This window comes from Ciconia boyciana, chromosome 4, assembly GCF_034638445.1.
Source record: "Ciconia boyciana chromosome 4, ASM3463844v1, whole genome shotgun sequence".
NCBI classification, from domain to species: domain Eukaryota; kingdom Metazoa; phylum Chordata; class Aves; order Ciconiiformes; family Ciconiidae; genus Ciconia; species Ciconia boyciana.
In genome coordinates, this window is record NC_132937.1 from 1,508,279 (window position 1) to 1,526,146 (window position 17,868).

Here is a 17,868-nt window from a genome sequence, read left to right on the forward strand (position 1 = left end):
GAGGTCTGCCCTCCAGCCAGTTCTTCACCCAGCGCACTGTGAACCTGCTCATCCCACAGTTGGACAATTTGTCCAGAAGGATGCTGTGAGGGACAGTATCAAAAAAAGCCTTACTAAAATCCAGAAAGACTACATCCACCACCTTCCCTTCATCCACTAGGCAGGTGACCTGATCATAGAAGGAGATCAAATTGGTTAAACAGGACTTTCCCTTTGGGAACCCATGTTGACTGTGCCCGAGGATTGCATTGTCCTTTAAATGCCTTTCAATAGCACCCAGTATGATCTTCTCCATAATTTTTCCAGAAACTGAGCTTAGACTCACAGGTCTGTAGTTCCCTGGGTCTTCCCTCACACCCTTTTTGTAAATTGGAATAACGTTGGCTAGCTTCCAGTCAGCAGGGACCTCCCCAGACTCTCAAAACCTTTGGTAGATGATCGAGAGGAGCCCTGCCATAACATCTGCTAGCTCCTTCAGTACTCTGGGATGAATGCCATCAGGCCCCATGGACTTGTGAACATTCAGCTGATACAGCTGGTCCCTTACAATTTCAATGTTTGCAAATGGAAGGTCACTGTTCCTGCAGTCGTGGTCCTCCAACTCTGAGGACCGGACAGCCCAAGGTCTGTGTCGTGGTTTAGCCCCAGCCAGCAGCTAAGCACCACGCAGCCGCTTGCTCACTCCCCCCTGGTGGGATGGGGGAGAGAATCGGAAGAGCAAAAGTAAGAAAACTCGAGGGTTGAGATGAAGACAGTTTAATAGGTAAAACAAAAGCTGCGCACGCAAGCAAAGCAAAGCAAGGAATTCCTTCACTACTTCCCATGGGCAGGCAGGTGTTCAGCCATCTCCAGGAAAGCAGGGCTCCATCACGCGTAGTGGTTACTTGGGAAGACAAACGCCATCACTCCAAATGTCCCCCCTTCCTTCTTCTTCCCCAGCTTTATATACTGAGCATGACATCATGTGGTATGGAATAGCCCGTTGGCCAGTTTGGATCAACTGTCCTGGCTGTGTCCCCTCCCAGCTTCTTCTGCACCTGGCAGAGCACGGGAAGCTGAAAAGTCCTTGACTGGTGCAGCAACACCTAAAACCTCTCTGTATTATCAACACTGTTTTCAGCACAAATCCCAAACATAGCCCCATACCAGCCACTATAAAGAAAATTAACTCTATCTCAGCTGAAACCAGGACAGTCTGTCAGTATTATTAAAGACTAAGGCAAAAAAAAGCATTGAATGCCTCAGCTTTGTCTTCATCCCTATTAGTCAGGTGACCATCTTCATCAAGTATCGGTCCAGTGTTTCCTTTAGACCTCCTCTTGCTATTAACATACCTAAAAAAGCCTTTCTTGTTGTCTGACACAACACTGGCCAGTTTCAACTCTAATTGAGCTTTGGCCTTTTGTGTTTTCTTCCTACATATGCATAAGTGTAGAATAGTAGTGATATTAGAGCTAGGACCAACAGAGATGTCCCGCCGTCGGGCTCCACCCCTTCTCCCGTGTCCTGTAAGGCAATGGAGGTGCACATTTCACCAAACAGTCCAGGTGCTTGTGTGATGCAGTAGACAAGGAGGAGCTTTGGTGCGGCTGGAGGGCAGGGGCATCTGACACTTCATGTATATTGATACATAGCATGCAGCGAGTGAATGCAGTAGCATGAGGCTCCACATAGCAGTCCTGCGTGAAATAGAACAAAGGCATTATTTTTATGTACAATTTGGGAGCAGGGGTGGGGTCTTCTCTAGTTTCATGAATACAGCCATTAGTTTGCATACTGACTGCTATCCTCCTCTTACCTTGCTTAGCTGGATCAAAGGTGGCAGCCTTCCACCACTTCTCCCCCTTAACCATCTGTGAACCAGGCACACTGTTGGTTCTCAGAGGTGAGATGTTCATATGGTGGGGCTTCCTGAGCCCAGGCAGGGGGAAACAGCTCCAGATTAGGCTGAGTCACATGTGTCAATCCTATTTGGGCTATTTTTTTCCTGCAAGGCACAGAGTTTGTGGTGACCTGGCTTTGCCAGCATAGAAATATGCCATTCCCATTTTGCTATGCTGGACTGCTGTGCTCTCTGCAGATTAATTTCCCAGACTTGCTCTCTCATAGTGTCCACGACAATCCTCCGTGCCTCCCCAACATGGTTCTCACTAGATGCAGTCAGCAGGGTGTCACCAACTGTATAGGGTCTGGCTGGGATGGAGTTAACTTTCCCCATGGCAGCCCTCATAGAGCTGTGCTTTGTATTGGTAGCTAGAAAGGTGTTGATAACACACCAAAGTTTTGGCTACTGCTGAGCAGTACTCCCACAGCATCAAGGCTCTCTCCAACCCCCCCACCCCCAAAGGCCAGTAGGCTGGGGGTGGGCAAGAGGTTGGGAGGGGACAGAGCCAGGACAGCTGACCCAAAGTGACCAAAGAGATATTCTATACCATATGAGGTCATGCTCAGCAATAAAAGCTAAGAGAAAGGAGGAGGAGGAGGGGTCATTCGTTATTAAGGCGTTTGTCTTCTGGAGAAACCGCTACATGTACTGAGGCCCTACTTCCCAGGAAGTGGCTGAACATTGCCTGCTGATGGAAAGTAGAGAATAAATCTTTTTGTTTTCCTTTGCTTCCACGCAACTGCCATGGTTTAGCTTCAGTCAGCAACCAAGCACCACCCAGCCGCTCGCTCACCCTCCCCCGCCCCCGGTGAGATGGGGGAGAGAATCTGAAGAGCAAAAGTTAGAAAACTCATGGGTTGAGGTAAGAACAGTTTAATAATTGGGAAAAGAAAAAAAATATAATAATAAAAACAGCAACAATAATAAATTGTAATGAAAAGGAAAACAACAAAAGAGAAAGAGAGGAAAAAAACCCAGGGAAAACAAAAAAAAAAAACCCCAAGTGATGCAACTGCTCACCACCCGCCAACCGATGCCCAGCCAGTCCCCGAGCAGCAATCGCTACCTCCTGGCCAACTTCCTCCAGTTTATATACTGAGCATGACATCATATGGCATGGAATAGCCCCCTGGCCAGTTTGGATCAACTATCCTGGCCGTGTCCCGCCCCAGCCCCCCGTGCACTCGGCAGAGCATGGGAAGCCGAAAAGTCCTTGACTGGTGCAAATATTACCCAGCAACAACTGAAACATCAGTGTGTTATCAACATTACTCTCACACTAAATCCAAAACACAGCACTATATTAGCTACCAGGAATAAAATCAACTCCACCCCAGCCAAAACCAGGACAGCAGCTTTTGTTTTTTCTTTATTAAACTGCCTTTATCTTGACCCATGAGTTCTTTTTCATCTTATTTTCTCCCCCTCTGTCCTGCTGAGGAGGGGGAGTGATAGAATGGCTTGGTGGGCACCTGGTGGCCAGCCAAGGTCAACCCACCACAATCCTTTGTGGCGCCCAACGTGGGGCCTGACACAATGGCAGTTTTGAATCGAGTGTGCTATAGCTATAGTAGTTATTAAGTGGTAAGCTTCTGTGTGGGTCATGGAGTTTGCTGACTGCACTGCTTATCTCTTTATTTTGCTGAGCTTGGGAACATGTTAATACAAACAATGGCTATGCGCTTTGCCATGGCACTGATGCCCTTACTGTGCTGGGGGAACTAACACAGAATCTTTTAGGTTGGAAAAGACCTTTAAGATCATCGAGTCCAACCGTAAACCTAACACTACCAAGACCACCACTACACCATGTCCCTAAGCACCACATCTACATGGCTTTTAAATACCCCCAGGGATGGCGACTCAACCACTTCCTTGGGCAGCCTGTTCCAATGCTTGACAACCCTTTCAGTGAAGAAATTTCCTAATATCCAGTCTAAACCTCCCCTGGCACAACTTGAGGCCATTTCCTCTCATCCTATCACTTGTTACCTGGGAAAAGAGACCGACCCCCACCTCTCTACAACCTCCTTTCAGGTAGTTGTAGAGAGCAATAAGGTCTCCCCTGAGCCTCCTTTTCTCCAGGCAAAACAACCCCATAAATAAGCCGCTCCTCATAAGACTTGTTCTCCAGACTCTTCACCAGCTTCGTTGCCCTCCTCTGGACACGCTCCAGCACCTCAATGTCTTTCTTGTAGTGAGGGGCCCAAAACTGAACACAGCATTTGAGGTGTGGCCTCACCAGTGCTGAGTACAGGGGCACGATCACTTCCCTAGTCCTGCTGGCCATATTATTTCTGATACAAGCCAGGATGCATTGGCCTTCTTGGCCACCTGGGCATACTGCCAGCTCATATTCAGCTGACTATCGACCAACACCCCCAGGTCCTTTTCTGCCAGGCAGCTTTCCAGCCACTCTTTCCCAAGCCTGTAGTGTTGCATGGGGTTGTTGTGGCCCAAGTGCAGGACCTGGCACTTAGCCTTGTCCATACAATTGGCCTCGGCCCATCGATCCAGCCTGTCCAGGTCCCTCTGTAGAGCCTTTCTGAAGGGAATGAGACACGGACTCCCGTGCTGGTGTTGAATCAAAGACCCTTTATTGAACTATTACATGGCTTATATACTTTCTAATTGTTTGTACATGCGCTACTGAAAGAACTCTTATTGGTTTATATGTCTTGTCCACGCGTCCTTCATGCGTTCCTTCAGCTAATACAATTGGCTATCTTTTTGCAACTTTGCAGCTCCTTTCTTCACAACAAAAAATCACGCGCTCGCCTATCTCTCTCCAATCCCATCCACTCCTACTCCTGACACACAGCCTCCTTCCCTCAGGCATAACCCAGACCCTCAGTACTTCAATCTCGTTAACCCTTTCACTCCTGCTATGCCTAATTCCTCCTCAATTCCCCCTTTTTGTTTTTCAACAACATATATTTTTTACACCATTTTCTGCAGCATTCCTTGGACACGTGACAATAAACAGGGTAAAAGCAGCAAGATACATTAAAATATACCGATAACCAATAACCCAGTTTTTAATAATGATTTAAGCCACCCACTTATCTCAATCCGCAAAGCAGGCGCTAACATTACTGGTGGTAGAATTACATTTATCTGCAGTTAGCACTCCACTTGCTTCTTTTTGTATTAACCCTACCTCATCTATAGGCAATCCTACAAGACATGTATGGAATGGTTGTTCCGGTTGTTCCCTAGATACACAAAAAGCAGTTTGATTCAGCGTTCGCGCTAAAGACACCCATTCTATCAAAAGCAAAGGATCATTATTGGTTGCTCTGTAACTTTTATCACGCAGCATTTCATTGGTTTATAGTTATCTTGTTCCTTCTTTTGCATTCTTTTGTTCTCTTTTTTCCTCTTGGTCCCTCGCCCACAACCTTAGTTCAGAGGCGTGTTTATTAAGTCAAGGTCATCAGCGTACTGATCTCCTATATTTCCCCCTTTTTTTGTTTCTATGAGCCAGACTGATTGCATCGATTTACCAACTAAACAGGTGGTAAAGGGGTTTCCAGCACTCGCCATGGATAGGCACATGTGCTCCTGCCCTGTCATGTTGGCGAGCATTACCCATATGTTGTTTTGGGGTTGGACAGAGACCCATGGCTCGCTGAGTCCGATGATGATGCTTCTAACCAAGGTCGAACTCCCCGTGCTGGTACCCGTCGGGGCCCTTGACCTGTGGAGACACAAGCGTATCCTCAACCCCAGGTTATTAATTGATACGGTCCCTCCCAGCACCCTGTATTTAGATTTTTCATCATTACCATTGCTTTCTCCCGCAATATTGGTGTTAGCCCTGATTCCATTGCCTTGTAATGCTTAACTATAGGTGGAATATCTTCATGTTGAAAAGGTAATGATAGATGATTCATTACATACAGAGCTTTCCCCAACCTGTTTTGCGGCGATTCCTGAGCTTCCCCCTTTTTTTGTTTTTGTAAAAGAGTTTTCAAGGTGCGGTGTGTGCGCTCTATAATAGCTTGTCCTGTGGGGGAATGGGGTATGCCTGTCTTATGGTTGATGCCCCATGTGTGGAAAAACCTACGCGTCACGTGACTAACGTATGCAGGGCCATTGTCTGTTTTTATCTCCCTCGGAATACCGAGCGCCGCAAAAGCAGCACGGAAGTGGCTTTGGACATGTCGACTGTTTTCGCCCGTCATTGCGGTAGCCCATACCGCATGGGAGTAGGTATTGATGGACACGTGAACATATTTATGTCGACCAAACTCAGGTATATGTGTCACATCAGTCTGCCAGAGTTGAAGAGAAAAAAAAACCTCTAGGGTTTGTCATAAAAGATGGTCCAGATGGTTGTTGTTGACAGTCTGGGCACATTTGAACTATGAGTTTTGCATTCCCCACAGATATCGCGAATTGCTTTGCTAAAACTTTGGCAGATTGGTGGAAAAATTGGTGTGACAACTGAGCTTGGGTAAGTGTGTGTGGTACAGGAGTGTGTAATGCCATATTTGTTAGGCAGTCAGCTCGTGCATTTCCTTCTGTCAAAAACCCTGGTAAGTTTGTGTGGCTTCTAATGTGAATCACAGAATAGGGATGTCTTCTCTGCTCTATTAAAAATAATAATTCCTTAAATTTCAAAAACAGAGCTTCTTTTGGTATATGTTTTAACTGCGCTCTTTCAATGCGCTGGACTACTCCTACAGCATACTGCGAGTCTGATACAATATTTAAAGGAGTCAAAGGCCATTTTTTAAAGGCCATAGTAATGGCGTGCAACTCAACTAACTGAGGTGAACCCTCAATTCGTTCTATTTGATGTTGCCATTGATCTTTTTCTTTCCATGTAATTACCGCTTTTCCTGTCTTCCCTGACCCATCAGTAAATACTGTGGTGCCCGTAACGGGTTGCCACTGATATAGTGGCCTATTTTCGATTTTTACATTATTATAAAAGGTAAACATTTTATGAGGGGGGTGATGAGTATCCATTTGCCCATCAAACCCTGCTAAAGCCATTCGAAGTTCCAGGCTATTTTGCAAACACCAATTTAGGTAATTTTTTGCAACCGGAAGGACAATAAGTCCAGGTTCTTCCCCAGTCATTTCGACAATTCGTTCTCTGCCTCTTTTGATTAGGGCAGCAAACAGCTCAATGCGAGTAACAAGAGTCTTTGTAGGTTGATACGGCAAAAACACCCATTCTAACACTATAAGGGGGTCTCTTTCCTGGGTCTCCCATTGTCCAATAATTGCTAAAGGTTGTTGTTCTTGATTACAAAGGTATAACTGCACGGGTAGATTTTAAACTCGTCGGTGACATTGCTGCAAGGAGAGTCTTTCATTCACTGTTCTCAGTGCATCTTTCGCCGCTGTGGTCCATTGTCGTGGAGCATTAAGATCAGTGTCCCCTTTTAATAACTCGAACAACGGTGCTAATGTTTCATTGTCTATACCACATTGTGTTCTAATCCAATTTATATTGCCCAATAGTTTTTGTACGTCATTCAATGTTTTGATGTCTGTAGAGATGGCCACATTCTGAGGTTGAATGGTTTGTTGTAATATTTTCCACCCAAGATATTTCCAGGGTGCCTCCATTTGGATCTTTTTGGGCGCAATCTGGAGGCCTCGGTTTTGCAATGAGCTCCTCAAAACAGGTAACGCCTCTTGCACTTGGTTGTTCGTAGGGCTAGCAAGCAAAATATCATCCATATAGTGATAAATATACATTCCTGGAAATCTGAGTCGCACAGGGTGTATGGCTTCGGCCACATATGCCTGACAGATTGTTGGAGAATTTTTCATACCTTGAGGTAGAACAGTCCAATGATACCTATCCATTGGTTCGCCTCGATTTACTTTAGGCACTGAAAATGCAAAACGAGGTGCATCTGCAGGGTGCAAAGGGATTGTAAAAAGCAGTCTTTCAAGTCTATAACTACTGTGTCCCAATTTCGGGTATCATGGTCGGTGAAGGTAATCCAGGCTGGAGTGACCCCATTTCTTCCATTACTTCATTTATTTGTCTCAAATCATGCAACAGTCGCCATTTTCCGCTTTTCTTTTTGATAACAAATACCGGAGAATTCCAGGGACTGGTTGTAGGTGTGATGTGCCCCTGTTGGAGTTGCTCTGCGACTAACTCTTGAAGTGCAGCGACCTTTTCTCTAGGGAGCGGCCATTGATCTACCCAAACGGGTGTCTCCTTTTTCCAGGTTAGTTTCATTGTCGGTCGCTCATCAATGGCCGCTACCGAAAATTTTCGGGGCAATTCAGGGTAAAGCCGCCTTGTGCCATCACGTCCCTCCTCAATAGACTCATGGGTAAATTAGCTACGTACGGGCGTACAGTGAATGTGGATCCTTCTTGAGTTTTAATACTAAGCAAGTTAATACTTTGAAAGGTATGTGAAGTGCCACCAACGCCAACTAATCCTTCTGTGGGGGTGGCCAGTGGCCAACTGCGCGGCCAATCTTTCAAGGCTAGCACGGTAACATCTGCCCCTGTGTCTATGAGAACCGGCAGTTGAATACAAGCAGGGCTTGTGTGGGGATTATACAGCGTCACGGTAAGCATAGGCCTAGTGGCGGCAATCTGCGTGGCCCAAAAAATTGCAGGAGGACCGGTTGATCCAAACCCTGCGTCACATCGTTCGCAGTTCTCAGCCCGTGGAACTATGGCCTTAAACAGGATGAGCTGGGCAATTCTAGTTTTTCTGGGTATAAACACTGGAGGAGAGGGGGTCCAGACCATGGCTTGAATCTATCCTTTAAAATCCGCATCAATAACTCCTGGCAAAACAAACAGTCCCGTCAAGGTGGTACTAGATCTGCCCAACAAAAGTGCGCTATACCCTTGCCCTAAGGGCCCCTTTACATTCAGTGGAATCTTTGAACATGGGGTCCCCAAAGGGTAAAATCCGTTACCGTGGCGACATCCAGTCCGGCGCTCCCTCTGGTCTTGGCGGAGAGGGTGTCCATGGTAACGACGTCTGTGGCGTTGTTGTCGCTGCAGCCGGTGTCAAACTTCCGGCCATCATTGCCTTTGGGCGGAAGTCCGGCGTGGACCGCCCTTCCGGCCCGAGGGGCGGCGGAACTTGTGTCATCGCGCGTTTCCGCCCCGCGCTCCGCTTCCCGTTTCCCTGCCGCGTTGGCAGAGGTTGTCCTTCCGCATTGTATTGTGAACGACACTGGCTGGCCCAGTGCCATCCCTTTCCGCATCGTGGACATAAGGTAGGAGGATTAGAACCAGCGCCCCGGCCAACAGCTGACCCTCGCTGCGGGCAGTTAGCAGCTAGATGCCCTACGGCATGGCACCGATAACATCGCTTGTCTCCAACGGCACCCCGCCCGATATTGAGGGCAGCGGCAAACGCTCCGGCCAACACAGCAGTGTGATGTTCAATAGAGCCAACTCGATTGCACGCTTCGATCATCTATACTAACGTAGAGTTAACAGGCAGTGCGTGCAATAACTTTTTGCAGTCCGTATTTGCATTTTCCACTGCCAGTTTCAGCATTAGGGCTTCCTTCGCCTCACGATTCTCAATTTGTTTTTCTAGCGCATCCCTCAGTCTATCAATGAATTGCATATACGGTTCTTGGAGCCCCTGTCGTATACTAGTAAACGATTGTTCTGGCTTTCCAACTTCGGGCAACCGCAGCATAGCCTGGAAAGCTAATGCCGCGGACTGTCGGAGAACATTCGGATCCAATCTAGCTTGCAATCGAGGATCCAGCAAAGGGTCGGTGCCCATCAACTGGGGAATTCCCGCCCCGGCAAGGGGATCGCCATCTTGCCGCCCAAGATTACTCAGGGCTGCCACCTCGCAGGATTCTTTCCATTTTTGCTCCCAAAACAATCGCTGGGCTGGCGTTAAAATCATTGCGGCCACTTGCCGCGAGTCAAACGGGGTTAGCAAATATCCTGTCATAACATTCTCTAACAATGACTGAGTGAATGGCGCGTTTAAGCCGTACACAGTGACAGTCTTTCTCAATTCCTTAATTAGTTCCCACTGGAAGGGGGTCCACTCATTCGGCCCATTGTCTTGTACGCGCACCGGAAACACAAACCCCGCAGCTTCCCCATCCTTCAGTGCCTCCCTACGGAGTCGCTCCCACCGATCTCGGGGGTCGAAAGCCTGTTCTGCTATTGGCGTGGGTTGTGCTTCTGATGCATGTATCGGATGCGCGGGGGGGGCGGCTTCAACGGGGGGAGGGCGGGAGGGGGTGACTCCCCCAAGTCTATAAGAACGTCTTTTTCCTGGGGCTTGCTCGCGATCGGTTCGCTATCCCCTGCTTGTGCCGCCTGAGTGACTGCATTCTGCACTTTCTTTTCTGCTTGCCATGATTGCAGGGTCTCAGTTACTAAATGCCACGTGGTCATAACTTCAGCGGCGGTGGTGTCCCCCCTGGACGCTGCCTCCCAAATCTTCTCCCCCGCCTGTTCCCACGTTTTCACATCAAACACCGCAGATACTGTAAAAGGAGCCCCTTGCTTTTGCAAAAACTTCAGTAATAACTTTATCTTATAGGGGTCATACTTCACCCCTCTTTTTAATAGGAGCTGCATTAATAACTTCAGTATGGCCTCTTCCTCAGCTGATATATTAGCTCCCATGATCACTGCCCAGCCGCTCACCTGTTTCTTAAGGTGATGTCCCAGGATTAAAGCCGCAGTCCTGCCGCCGGCTTGATTCGTTCAGCTGGGGTTCCCTCCGGACGCCACTTGCAGCGCTGCTACCTCCGAATGTCGGGGTCACCATTTGAAGGGAATGAGACACGGACTCCCGTGCTGGTGTTGAATCAAAGACCCTTTATTGAACTATTACATGGCTTATATACTTTCTAATTGTTTGTACATGCGCTACTGAGAGAACTCTTATTGGTTTATATGTCTTGTTCATGCGTCCTTCATGCATTCCTTCAGCTAATACGATTGGCTATCTTTTTGCAACTTTGCAGCTCCTTTCTTCACAACAAAAAATCATGCGCTCGCCTATCTCTCTCCAATCCCATCCAGTCCTGCTCCTGACACACAGCCTCCTTCCCTCAGGCATAACCCAAACCCTCAGTACTTCAATCTTGTTAACCCTTTCACTCCTGCTATGCCTAATTCCTCCTCACCTTTCTACCCTCAAGCAGATCAACACTCCCGCCCAACTTGGTGTCATCTGCAAACTTATTGAGGGTGCACTCGATCCCCTGATCCAGATCATCGATAAAGATGTTAAACCAAACTGGCCCCAATACTGAGCCTTGTGACTGAAGACCACTTGTGACTGGCCTCTCTTGTGGAGAGGATGAGGGAATACACCTCCCTCTTCCCATCCAGGACTGATGTGGGTGGTTTTGTTATGCAGGCTCCTGAGGCCCTTGTTCACCCTTACATGAGCTGTTCAATACTACTAATTAACACCATTGGCTTATTGTCAGGTTTGTGGAATCTGGTGTCGTCCGGTAGTAAGAGGAGACAAGTTTTGGGTGAGGTGATGAAACATGCCCTGAGGCGGCCCGTCCCTGGGTGGCAGGGTGTGTGGAAGGATTTGGGCAGGTGCCTAGGGCAGTTATCACCTCCCATAGCCTGGGATTTTACACCTGAACAGGCAAGTAATTCGGGTAAACTGACACGGCAACTGATAGAAGGGTGCCTTGCCTAGCCCAATAAAAACCAGCAGCTTCTAGCACTGTACTGGGGCTTGGCCTGTGCCTATCAAGCCACAATTCAGTACTATCAGAGGACTGTGGTTAGGGCAGGAACCCAAACCACCTCTGAGAATACCTTGACTGAGACCAGGATGCAAAACGCATCTGAGGACATCATAGTAGAGATAGGGACCCAAACTGCATCTGAGGACACCATGGGTGAGACAGGGACCCAAACAACAACAACTACAGTAATTTCCCCAGTAATGAAAAAGAAAAGGTGGACAAGGAGGTCAACAAGTCCATATCATCGATTAGTAAGGGAGGAGGAGTAGGAGGAGGAAGGGTCTGATCAAGAAGCAGGTCCTTCGGCAAAGAAATGGAAGAAGTGAGAGAAATCAGACAAGCGGTGGAACTATGCAGTCCCTGACCTCGTCAGAACTTAGAGACATGCAGAAAGATTACAGCCGCCAGGCAGGTGAGTGGATTGCTTGCCTGGCTGCTCCGATGCTGGGATAGTGGGGCCAACAGTCAGCAATTGGAAGGTAAGGAAGCCCAACAGCTGGGATCCCTTGCTAGAAACCAGAGAATTGACAGAGGAATTGGAAAAGAGGCAGCAATTCACAGTCCCTGGAGATGGCTCCTCTCAAGTGTGAGGGCAAGATACCCATTCAAGGAAGATCTTGTGAACTACCCAGGAAAGTGGACTACCACCGAGGAAGGCATCCAGAACTTGAGAGAATTAGTGGTGCTGGAAGTCATCTACAGTGATCTAGATAATGACGAGGTCTCCAAAGATCCAGAAGATGTCCTGTGCACATGGGCCATATGGAGGAAGGTGGTCCAAAACGCCCCAGCATCATATTCCAACAGCTTGGCAGCAATATATTGCCCAGATACAGATACACCAACTGTGGAGAGAACGTCGTCCTGGCTCCAAAACTTTGAAGGAAATCTCTGTCCCTCCTCATCCCAACAGACCAGCGCCTTGGCTGTCAGGCCCCCCCAAGAAGTCAGTCCCCTCCTGCCCCGGTCAGAGGGAAAGGGAGCCCCAGGCACATGCTGCGTGGCACCCTCTGGTTCTTCCTGTGTGACCAGGGGGAAGGACATGAGGAAGTGGGATGGTGAACCCACCTTTAAGCTGGAAGCCTGTATATGCGAACCGAGGGGGAAGACAGCTGTTAAGAAGGGGCCACCCAAGAAGGCTGTCAGCTTAGTTGCTGTAGAGACAGAAGGCGGCAATCAGCGATCCTCCAGACATAGAAGGACTGAGATCACCTCCCTTGGTTCTGGTGAAGGGACTTCTGGTCTGGCACTGAAAGGGTCAGACAGTGAATACTCTAACCAGGAACAGGAATAGAGGGTTCCTGCCTCCGGCCAGGAGGAGGAAAAGGATGACCGGGGTATACTGGACTGTGTGGATTTGATGGCCTGGCACATCAGACCCACAGAAGTATAAAGCTTTGATAGGCACCAGTGCACAGTGTGCGCTGGTGCCATCAGGCTATAGCGGCACAGAACCAGTCTGGATCTCTGGAGTGACAGGGGGATCCTTGTTGTCTGTATTAGAGGTTAAGATGAGCTTAACAGGGGACAAGTGGCAAAGGCACCCCATTGTGACTGGCCCAGAGGCCTCGTGTACCCTTGGCATAGACTACCTCAGGAGAGGGTACTTCAAGGACCCAAAAGGGTACTGATGGGCTTTTGGTGTAGCCACCATGAACACAGAGAAGATTAAACAGCTATCTACCCTGCCTGGCCTCTCAGAAGATCCCTTCATTGTGGGATTGCTGCGAGTTGAAGAACAGCAGCTGCCAATTCCTACCATGATGGTGCACCAGCAGCAATATTGCACAAACTGAGACTCTCTGGTTCCCATCCATGAGCTGATTCATCAATTGGAGAGCCAAGGAGTGATCAGCAAGACTCACTCACCCCTTAATAGTCCCATATGGCCAGTGCAAAAGTCTGACGGAGAGTGGTGGTTAACAATAGACTATCGTGGCCTGAACTAAGTCATGCCACCGCTGAGTGCTGCTGTACCAGACATGCTAGAGCTCCAATACGAACTGGAGTCAAAGGCAGCCAAGTGGTATGCTACAATTGACATTGCCAATGCATTTTTCTCAATCCCTTTGGCAGCAGAATGCAGGCCACAGTTTGCTTTCACGTGGTCGAGGGGTTTCCAGTACACCTGGAATTGACTGCCCCAGGCATGGAAGCACAGTCCTACCATTTGTCGTGCACTAATCCAAGCTGTACTGGAACAGGGTGATGCCCCTGAACATCTACAATACATCGATGACATCATTGTGTGGGGCAACAAGGCAGAAGAAGTGTTTGAGGAGGGAAAAAGAGTGATTCAGATTCTTCTGAAAGCTGGTTTCACCATAAAAAGAAGCAAGGTCAAAGGACCTGCACAAGACATCCAGTTCTTGGGAATAAAATGGCAGGATGGACATCGTCATGTCCCTATGGATGTGGTCAACAAGATAACAGCTATGTCCCCACCAGCTAATGGGAAGGAAACACAAGCTTTCCTAGGCCTTGTGGGATTCTGGAGAATGCATATTCCAGGTTATAGGCAGCTTGTGAACCCTCTCTATCGAGTAACCTGAAAGAAGAACTATTTTGAGTGGGACCCTGAGCAACAGCAAGCCTTTGAGCAGATCAAACAGGAAATAGCTTGTGCGGTAGCTCTTGGGCCTGTCCAGACAGGACCAGCTGTGCAAAATGTACTCTACATTGCAGCCGGGGAGCATGGCCTCACGTGGAGCCTCTGGCAGAAAACATCAGGAGAAACCCAAGGTCAACCTCTAGGGTTTTGGAGCCTGGGACATTGAGGATCAGAAGCCCACTACACCCCGACTTAAAAAGAGATACTAGCAGCATATGAGGGGGTTCGAGCCGCTTCAGAAGTTGTTGGTACAGAAGCATATCTCCTCTTGGCACCGCAATTGCTTGTGCTACACTGGATGTTCAAAGGAAATGTCCCCTCTAGGCATCATGCAACCACCACTACGTGCAGATGATCTGGGTGCTCTCTGAATGGTAAATTGAGTTATTGACCACTGTACTAGGTCAAACTTTCAAATTAGCTTTAAACTGATGAAAATATTGATTAATCTGATTCATTATGAAATCTGATTCATCATTCACTTATGAAATTTTTCATATAGGTGAATTATATCCCCATGCTTCAAACCTTTAATGTCAGTCACAGGGGTTTTTCACATGGATAGTCCAGTGTTGATGGGTTACTCCTGAGAAGGATGTTAATCCATATTATCAAGAGGTTGCAGGATTGGATCATGTGCACCCACAGTGAACTGTATAATGCTGAAAAGTGACTAGACATAGGAAGAAGATCTGAGGAAGCCGAGAATTTTTACTACGTTTAAAAAATAAAAAGAAATCTGAAAAACAATGGTTCCATCTGACAGAATAAATTACCAAAGCTTCTGTAGCTTAAAAGCTTACCTTCTAGAAATTACTGCCTATAAATTGTTACAGCTTACAGTCAGGCAAGGCTTTAATGGCTATGGGAACAGCCAATAGCTGTTTTTTGATAGATATGTGAAAATCAGTATGATGTTGGAAGTGGAACATACGGAATTAGTTGCCAAAGAAAGCCATCAAAATAAATAGCTTGGCACTTTAAAATGTAGGAAAACATTCTAGGGGAAAGACTGAGATGAAAACATAGGTGAGAAAAGGGGTTAAAATTAATTGGGAAGGCTAAGAGAATTTGAAAATGGTTTGTTGGGCCAAATTGCGTTTTGCTGTCTAGCAGTTCCTTCTGTCCTTCACAGTTGCCTGCAGGCCTTTCAGGTTTATCTCAGTCTCATTTTAATATAAAATGATACATGTGTTATAGAAAGAGATTTCAAATATTTTAAGCAATATTTCAGGTGCTGCTATAGCCTGCAATTCCCCATACCCTATAAATAAAGTGAGAAATTTCTTACTTTCTCTGTTACTATTCAATGAAAATTGTAGGAAGAAAAATTGCTCCAAAACCTGAGCAAATTTTAAGTTTTACATTACATTTGCAGTACACAGATTTACCTAGAGAGGTCGTCTTTTCCCTCCTCATTCCAAAATAAAAACAAATAACTGATTGGATAGCAGATCAACAAAATTAAAGAAAACTAATTAAAATTGCCACATCCATTTTCATCAGTCCCTTAGGAGGAATCAGAGATCCTACTTTTTATTTAATGACCATGTCAAGTTCATTTTAGCTATCATTCTCATGAAATCCTCACACATCTCATGGTGCTGGATATAGAAGCAATGAAGATGCACAACCACTAATAAGCAGCAAGCCACTGGAGGAGAAGAATATAATGAATATTTAAGAATATTCAAGAATTATATAAGAATATTTTTTCCTTTTAATTACTTCACAAAAAACAAAGCTGAGAAGCTAAAGCTAATGTCATTATGGTAGAGAGCCACTAAGACATAAAACCATAGCACGACAAGCCCTTATTCTTCAGCCAAGTCTGTAACAATAGAAGATGAGCTTTCCAAGTAGGAGAAAGCTATAAGGAGATGTGAATCTGATTTTTTTCTGTGTAACTTTGAAGGTAAAAACTCTGATATTTTTAATCTTTTCAAAATCTTTGTTATCATCAGCCTTTACTGCTGAGGAGTGTCACAGGCTTGTCCTCTGGGCATTAAAAGTTTTTGAAACTTGATTTGGAAAATACTCATGAATCTCCCTGACTCATATTCTTTGTGCTTCACTGCTGCTTTGCTAGCATTCCATCTTAACAGGCTTACACCCTTTCAGCTACTCCATTTATCATATGCAAGTCATTATCACGGGTCTTAACACCTGAGAAAAGAAATGCAGTAAAAAAATAAAACACAGGAAAAGTCACAGCTGGTTATGCTAAGCAAGTTTGGTTTTTTTAAAGGTCAGCGACATCATCTGCTTCTACAACTTTTTTCTTGAAGACAGCATATCATGGATGGCACTAAATGGTTAACATGTAAGAGCTGTTCATGTATTTAAAGCTACAAAGTGGGTTTCATACATGGGATGGGTTTACAGCACATAGTTCTAGCTGAGCCATATACATATAGTTGATTCTGTACACAAGTGACTATGTATTGCATGTCGCAGAACACAATAATTGCTTGTTAAGACTCTAATGTGAAAAGATGCTGAACAATACCAAGTTTACTAAATATTTATCTCCCAAGCTACATACAATAAAGTTAATTAAGGCGTTGGAAATTAGAGTGTTATCATCACATCAAGCAGCTCCAAAAGGTGTGGATTACCAATAGAAGAGTCCATATGAGAAAGCCCAGATTATTACGTAATCTCTAGTCTCAGATGCTTAATCTTTAAAACAAAGAATCCTATATATTAATATTCTAAGCAAACAAGTTGCTGTTGCCAAACCTTTCATCCAAAAGGAATATTTCATCTCTTACAACTGATTTGTGCATATCTTTTCAAAGCTGCAAATGCCACAGCAACACTTGACTTCAGACTTTTCTGAGGTGTTAGCGAAAAAGTCCTGTGAGCTGCTTGTTTTGTGGGGATGCTTTGTTGGTTTTTGCTGTTATTTATTTACTTCTAAATCTGGAGGAAATAAACACATTTTGTGACACAAAATGTGAGCCCTCTCTATCGAGTAACCTGATAGAAGTACTGTTTTGAGTGGGGCCTCAAGCAACAACAAGCCTTTGAGCAGATCGAAGAGGAGATAGCTTGTGTGGTAGCTCTTGAGCCTGTCTGTATGTTGTGGTTTAACCCCAGCCAGCAACTAAGCACCACACAGCCACTCGCTCACTCACCCCTGGAGGGATGGGGGAGAGAATGAGAAGGGTAAAAGTGAGAAAACTCATGGGTTGAGATAAAGACAGTTTAATAGGGAAAGCAAAAGCCACGCACGCAAGCAAAGCAAAATAAGGAATTCCTTCACTCCTTCCCATGGGCAGGCAGGTGTTCAGCCATCTCCAGGAAAGCAGGGCTCCATCACGTGTAATGGTTACTTGGGAAGACAAAATGCCATCACTCCGAATGTCCCCCCTTCCTTCTTCTTCCCCAGCTTTATATACTGAGCATGACATCATATGGTATGGAATAGCCCTTTGTTCAGTTGGGGTCAGCTGTCCCAGCTGTGTCTCCTCCCAGCTTCTTGTGCACCCCCAGCCTACTCGCTGGTGGGGTGGTGTGAGAAGCAGAAAAGGCCTTGATGCTGTGTAAGCTCTGCTCAGCAATAATGAAAACATCTCTGTATTATCAACACTGTTTTCAGCACAAATCCAAAACATAGCCCCATATTATCTTCTGTGAAGAAAATTAGCTCTATCCCAGCCAAATCC

General features: G+C 46.3%; 1 protein-coding gene across 5 annotated transcripts; it reads right to left on the reverse strand.

Moving 5' to 3' along the window:
• Positions 1-842: 842 nt before the first annotated feature.
• LOC140650844 (uncharacterized) lies at positions 843-9,673 on the reverse strand. Of its 5 annotated transcripts, none has more exons than XR_012042180.1 (4): positions 8,800-9,670; positions 5,477-5,585; positions 1,799-1,987; positions 843-1,679 (listed from the first exon to the last, which is right to left on the reverse strand). XR_012042180.1 is itself a non-coding variant. In XM_072859645.1 (3 exons), the coding sequence occupies exons 1-3, from the start codon at positions 9,306-9,308 to the stop codon at positions 1,455-1,457; spliced, it is 843 nt and encodes a 280-aa protein (XP_072715746.1). In that variant the 5' UTR covers positions 9,309-9,673; the 3' UTR covers positions 843-1,454. The 5 variants fall into 5 exon arrangements, 3 of the variants coding, with proteins under 3 accessions (XP_072715746.1, XP_072715747.1, XP_072715748.1); XR_012042179.1 differs by having other exon boundaries at positions 5,392-5,585; positions 8,800-9,663; XM_072859645.1 differs by lacking the exon at positions 1,799-1,987 and having other exon boundaries at positions 8,800-9,673.
• Between the last annotated feature and the right edge of the window lie 8,195 nt (positions 9,674-17,868).

Bases quoted from the DNA above. Each gene is read 5' to 3' on its own strand.
- LOC140650844 (XM_072859645.1), bottom strand. From the start codon at position 9,308: ATGATCGAAGCGTGCAATCGAGTTGGCTCTATTGAACATCACACTGCT. The intron at 5,586-8,799 runs GTAACGGATTTT...GTGTCTCCACAG, and splicing joins CCGGACTGGATGTCGCCACG to GTCAAGGGCCCCGACGGGTA. The intron at 1,680-5,476 runs GTAATGCTCGCC...TATTTCACGCAG, and splicing joins AACCCCAAAACAACATATGG to GACTGCTATGTGGAGCCTCA.